The sequence below is a fragment of the Lycium barbarum genome, chromosome 2 (assembly GCF_019175385.1).
Source record: "Lycium barbarum isolate Lr01 chromosome 2, ASM1917538v2, whole genome shotgun sequence".
NCBI classification, from domain to species: Eukaryota; Viridiplantae; Streptophyta; class Magnoliopsida; order Solanales; family Solanaceae; genus Lycium; species Lycium barbarum.
This window is the reverse complement of record NC_083338.1, coordinates 7833859-7840776: the sequence shown is the minus strand read 5'-3', so window position 1 is coordinate 7840776 and position 6918 is coordinate 7833859. Positions and strand designations below refer to the sequence as shown.

The 6918-nt window shown below is 33.4% G+C and overlaps 1 protein-coding gene across 1 annotated transcript; it reads left to right on the top strand.

Moving 5' to 3' along the window:
* The first annotated feature begins 315 nt into the window (after window positions 1-315).
* On the top strand, window positions 316-1418 carry LOC132629284 (dirigent protein 19-like). Its single transcript, XM_060344987.1, has one exon. The coding sequence runs from the start codon at window positions 336-338 to the stop codon at window positions 954-956; it is 621 nt and encodes a 206-aa protein (XP_060200970.1). The 5' UTR covers window positions 316-335; the 3' UTR covers window positions 957-1418.
* Window positions 1419-6918: the final 5500 nt, after the last annotated feature.

Below are 6918 nucleotides of genomic sequence, written 5' to 3'. Positions count from 1 at the left end.
AAATAAAATAGGCCAATAAAAGAAAAACAAGGTGCAACGAGCTCTCCGTTCAACCATTTCTAACTAAGAAGTGCTCACCCGTTTCATTTACGCATATGAGGAAATCATATTCGAACCCATAATATAACTCACGATCTCGTGTCACTGTTTAAGCACAACTCCTATTTACGTTACACACTATAATATATTGTAAAGTCATAAAATTATTTTTTATCTTAATAAGACTTACTAGATATAACACCAAAGGCATAAACTACTTTTTCCATATTAGTATAATTGAACATTGTGGCTTGACCATCTATAAATAGATTGTTCATAGCCTAGAAAGACACATCATGCATGTTCCATTATACTTATCACCCAGCAAATCTAATTCCATGGCTAAACTCCTCTCCTTCTTCAGTACTATCTTCATTCTCCTTTCTCTCGTAATTTCTTCGGCCACCGGAGAAGTTGATGAATACGCGTTCGGAAAATCTATAAATAGAAAATCCAAGGGTATAAAAAGAGAAAAACTTAGCCATTTCAAATTCTATTTTCATGACATCGGTAGTGGCACAAAACCAACATCAGTTGTGATCGTACCACCACCAAAAAACACCACAATCACAGGTTTTGGCAGAATGAACATGATTGACAATGCCCTAACCCTAGGACCAAAATTGAGTTCCAAGATTATTGGAAGGGCACAAGGTTTTTATGGTTCATCTTCACTAAGTGAACTAAGTTTATTAATGGTCATGAATTTTGAATTTATTGAAGGGAAATATAACGGTAGCTCGTTGGCGGTGCTTGGCCGGAATCCTGCATTCGAGACGGTCCGGGAGATGCCGGTGATCGGTGGCAGTGGGCTTTTCCGATTTGCTAGAGGTTATGTTCAAGCAAGGACTCACTCATTGGATCTGAAAACTAAGGATGCCACTGTTCAGTATGATGCTTATGTGTTACACTATTAAATTGTTTTTATCTTATGTTAAGTTTATTTAATTAATTTTGGTCATTTTCTTACACTGGCTGCCAGCAACATTAAATGATTATGTCTTGACAGCATAATCTTTGCCAACTTTTCTGTTTTAAACTTTTCATAGAGCAAAAATCATGTTTAGTTGACGTCTTTTTATGTATTTAAGTCTTTGGTACACAAAATTGTATATTTCACTCATCGAGTGCGAGATTTTGATAGGGAGCGCTTCTTCCTTAAATTTGCCTTATGTACATGACACAATTCTGATTAGTCGGGACAATAAAACGAGTACCGAACACTACGTGCGAAACAAAAAAAATAGTGAGAAAATAAAAATGAAAAGATTTAAGTTATTTACCATCGACAAAATAAAGAAATTTTATGATATTACTATAATATAATTTAACGGGTTGTAACATATTACCGAACACTACGTGCGAAACAAAAAAAATAGTGAGAAAATAAAAATGAAAAGATTTAAGTTATTTACCATCGACAAAATAAAGAAATTTTATGATATTACTATAATATAATTTAACGGGTTGTAACATATTACTTTTATCTCAATTTCCAAAGCAAAAACGTGCATTTTATGGTGGTTTTAGCAGCGTTTTATGGTCGTTTGAAACTGCCGCACTCGTCCTCTAAAACTAACGGCAGTTAAAACCACCCTAATATACAAATTATAAGTTCCATTATATCACGTGCATTTTATGATAGTTTTGGGCAGCATTTTATGGCGGGTTTTTTGAAACCGTGGTAATAATATTAATGGTGGTGCTAGAAAACCGCCATTCAGCTCATTATGGCGGTTATAAACTGCCGTTATACCAATGAAAAACCGCAGCAATCGTTCCAGTTTTTTGTAGTCATCAACAAGCATTGACTTGGCAAGTTATCACATCGCACGACAAGTGATGTGTGTTAACAAATGAACTAAAATAACAAAAACCATTCTCATAACCCAAGTTGCGCGGATTCTTCACTTTCGTTGCCTCATCCGTGTCGGATTCTTCAAAAATGCACTACTTTTGGAGTGTCCGACAAGCACCTATCAATGTTTTTAAGAGTCCGAGCAACATAGCTCACGACTAAATGATAATATAATAGCCTATATAAATATTTTATTTTATCTTATTTCGTTAAATTTGCATTGATTTTAAGAGATTGTAAGTCTCTTGCAAGACAACTTTCATTTCACGTGATTTCAAGTATACTCCGAAAATTTTATTATGGCAAGTTCCTTTATAACTCGCTTTGTACTGGTGGGTTTTCTGCTTATATCACAACAAGGTGATGCTATAACCTATTTGGTAAAGTATTTTTTGTTCCCAGCCCGCATGAGATATTCATTTTGGAACCCCGATTGTAACGACCCGGTCGTTTGTTTTGAGAACAGATGCTTTATTTTGCGTATTGTCTATTCCAGAAGCTCTATAATAATTAGTTTCACTTGCTTGCAAAATTTGAAGTCAAACGGATATCATTTGGTTTACTTTGGGAGAAGTTTTCATTTTGGAAATCCCGGCATTTAATTATTTGAATTAATTGTTCGTTTTGGGACACCCTGCTCTGATTAGCGATCTGAAGGCTTTGCTAGATTTGTAATATTATTTATGACCTATAGAAATTGACGGAGCTAATTTTAGAGTTCCTTTGGTTGGGTTTTGACAATTAAGTTTGTTTTAGTGTTTAGCATGCCTATTTATGGGGAAAAGATGGTCACGGAAAGAAATAAGATTCGGATTGGAAATTGGTTGATTCCGTTAGCTTAGTATTGATAGTTATGACTTGTGGAGATGGGTGACGTGATTCCCGAGGTTTTCAGATGGGTTTTGGTAAGGAAAAGGGTATTTTGGAAATTCTTAAGTTAAGAAATAAAGAAGTTTGACCAAAGACAACACTGGGGGTAAATGAGCTTTCTCCGAAGTTTCATTGGTTCGGTCCCCAAGAGGTTCGGGTGTGATTTAAGTAGTTGGTTGGCTTCTGAGATGATTTGGAGTTGACCACGGTAAATATCAGGTGAAGAAGATCCAATGTCGATGTTTTGAAAGTTCCAACAAGTTCGTATATGATTTTGGAGTTGTCCGCAAGTTTTGGTGAGATTCCGATGAGCTTCAGATGGATTTGGGTAGCGTTGCGCTCGTGTTGGAATTTTTGGCATCATTTCTTTAGACATAAAGGGGTACCACATTGAGAAAATGACCGTTGATTTGTGTTGCGATTGAACCATTAGATCCTTATCGCAATTACGAAGCCATAGCAAAAAGAATCGTCGAATTTCGACGTCGTATGAGAGAGTTATGCCCAATTTAGTGTCGGAGAAGTTTCTGTGTCTTGTGTGGTCGCAGGTACGGAAAAAAAAGCCGCACCTGCAGACAGAAATGTCACGTGGCTGTTGACACCCACTTTTGGCTCATCCTGCTTGAAATTAATGTCTCAGGGATCCCTGATAGTTAAATAACACAAAATACAATTTTTTTATATATATTTTTCTAAATTTAATACAATTTATTGATAATTATCCTTATTTCTGCAAATATTAGAATTTTTATCAATTTATTGTCATGTGAAATAATTTCAATAATCATTACTTTTCACTGTCATCTGTATACACACGGCATAACACTACAATTTTATTTCAGTAAATAACTTTTGTTCTTTACAGCACAGTACATTTTTCAAATATCAATCACATTTTATTTACATCATTACATATCAATACAACAATACTTACATTTTTTTTATATGTATATTAGTTATATTCTAATACTGTCGATCAATACATAAAAATCGGAAGAGTTTATCACAAATAAAACTGATCCAGCGATATTTAATTCATCTTGTGCAAATTATCACGATTAAATCACATTACTTCCCCAAAATGGGGAAACATGTTCCTAATTTTTGGCTCCCTTTTTAAACTACTTTTAACTAAATAATTTTTCTTTGCTTCTCTCTCCGTACACACACGTATTGAAATTCAAATAGTTTGGCATCATTTTTCTTTTCTGCGGGGTTCACGTATTTTTAACTTTTTGACTTTTTCCTCCTTTTCCCCTAAATTTGCTCCTTCTTTTCCAATTTCAACGATACAATCTTTACTTTTTTTTCTACTACCAAATCTCTTCTCTCTCTCCTCATTATTTTCCCCACCACAGACACCTACAATGACACATACTACACATCTCAACTTCAGATTTTTTTTTTTAAACCCAAACAATTTCTCTCCCTTCATCTTTTCTCTTTTCTCCATGACCCCCACTCTTTTCTTCCTTTTTTTGTTTTTTGACTTTGTCTCTCTTTGATTTTTTTTTTTCTTTCAATCTCACGATCTTCTTTGATATTTTATGCAGATTTGGTTTGACAATTCACCCCTCTTATCATTTTAGTCTCATTTATTTCAATACACTCTTCTCTTCTTTCTTTTCAACTTCTCTTTTCTTTTTCTTTCCTTTTTTATCTCACCACTCCCTCATTTTTCTCCCCACTTAGCCGATCCCCATTCCTCTTTCAACCCATGAATCTCTCATTTCTCTTTCTAAACAAAAAATCTGCCAATCTCTCATCTCTTTCTCTACACTTAAACACACTACACACAAATCTTTTGAATGTGGAGTTCTACTGTTTTTGCTCTACATTTTCATATCTCTTTTACTGCATACTTGGCATTTTTGTTTACTTATTGTTTTTATTTTTGACATATTTTTCATTTGTTGAATACTTTGCACATATGCATTTTTTTTTTGAAAAGGGATATTAAGGGAAGGAACTGATTTTTTTTATTTTTTTTGCTGGTTTATGGATATTGAATACATTCTATACGTTTTGGCTGATGAAGAAATTTTCGTCGATTTCCAAGACGTTCCATGTACAAAGACGGGTTTTTATTTTAAGTTTATTCATTATTTCTTTAACTCATCCGATAGTTATTTATTCTCTTACTAACATTTTTCCTAAGTCTCATGCAGGTATCTAGAGTTACTTCTCGAAGATGACACCTAAAAGAAGTTCAAATAGCTTCTCAAATTCTTTGTTTATATTTTTTTTTTACATCCTTAAAATTATACAAAGCATAAAATATAATGAAACTTTACTTTTTAGGGTGCAGGTTGGTAGTATTTATTTATGATCTGCTTATGTGATTTAAAATTTTATGTATTTTAGACAAATTAATATTAGGCAATAATTACTTCATTTCAAAGCTAAACTTTTCTTCTATTCTTTATTTATATCACATCATTCACAATGTTGTGCTATATCTGTTAATATTCTCGACATTTTTTTGGTTAACTTAAATCACCTTTTTGAAATAATTTCTTGAATATTTGTGAACATCCCTTAAACTCGTTATAGCTTCTGAAAACAAAAATCATTATGTTCGGTCATATTCATTCATTATTAAGTAAATACCTTTAAGATATATTCATGTAAAGCTAAAATTGTTAGTGACTGTAATTGTGCACTTTGTTCACTTGTAAATAATCATGTAATATGTATTTTATACATATGTAAATACTTACACCTTTCAGTACATGAATATTCATATTAGTTATTCTTTAGTCTAAATTCTATTAATATTTTTGTAACTAATAATCAAGCCTTTTTACACATCCCTCGTATAGTTAAATTGGTCCAGCCGGGAACCACATTTGTGGATTCTGAAGGATGCCTGACACCTTTCCTTCGGAATAATTTGAACACTTACCTAGAATCTCACTTATTTTCGTAGACCAGGTTAAGCTGCATATATTAATAATTTATAGGTACTCTAGTACACCTTAAATGCTAGGTGGCGACTCTGTACATAATTAATTATTTTAGAGCTCCATAAGTTGTGCTTTGTTTAGCCTTGGTAAAAATAAGGTGCAACAGTGGCAGTCCGCAGGTGCGGAGTATTGGGTTGCGGAAGCGGAAATCCTTAAGTACTTAAAATTCAGACTTCGTCCATTTAGTGTTTAGAGCTCCGTTTGAGGTGATTTTTGAGGCACTTCTTCTCGTCTCAATGAGGGGGTAAGTATCTAACCTTACTTTAATGTTTCCATTGGTTATCGTTTTTATCTGTGTTTGGGTAGTAGAAGTTGGAGTTTCGAGCCCCAAGGATAAGAGAATGACAAATCTCGATTTGGGGATCGATTCATGGATGGAATTGGGTGATTTTCTGGAGATAGCCTATATAAGATATCGGTAAACCTATTTTCAAATAAAATTTCAGTTTTACCCTTATGCGCTCGGGGTTGCCTTTTTGGGTTCCGCATGTAATATCATTTTTACCCTATACGAACTTATACCATGTAATCGTGATCTATTGGTGTAAGAATTTCTTACAATGACGATGTATATAATTTAAACTCGTTTGTTATTACGTACAATTGATATAAATAATACATGGTCAATAAACAAAATTTAAACTCGAAAATAAATAAATGAAACTGATTTGGTAAAACATTGGTTAATTATAGCTGATTAGGTAGGAGTGTCCCCATGTAATTTAAATCAAATATTGTTTTTTAGGTTCCTACTCATGATCACTTAATTCCCTTCGACAGTAAAACTGACTTTATAAAAAATCTTTCCTGTCATAACTTGCCAATAGTGTTAAGGTTTCTTGCAATAAAACAATGCAAATCTGACAAGACAAGAAAGCATAACATTTAGGCTTTTGTTTTTGAGATTTTGTCCCAATAAATAAGTTGTGAAAATAATATTTTTCTATCACAAAGATAAAGGATCTCTATATAAACCCTTCATTCCCATTCTCTATTCAATCTCACAACTCCTAAACCAAGGGACGAAATCACAAGAAAATTAGCCTTACTAGCAAGAACCAATAGAAGGATTTTCGAATCGAAGTACAAGAAATCAACACGTCGGTTCTTATGGCATTCATAAAGATAGTATATACGCATATATATGTATGACCCCTATGCATGCATGCACAGTATTTATGCATA

Coding starts and splice junctions, on each gene's coding strand:
- LOC132629284 (XM_060344987.1), top strand. CDS start 336: ATGCATGTTCCATTATACTTATCACCCAGCAAATCTAATTCCATGGCT.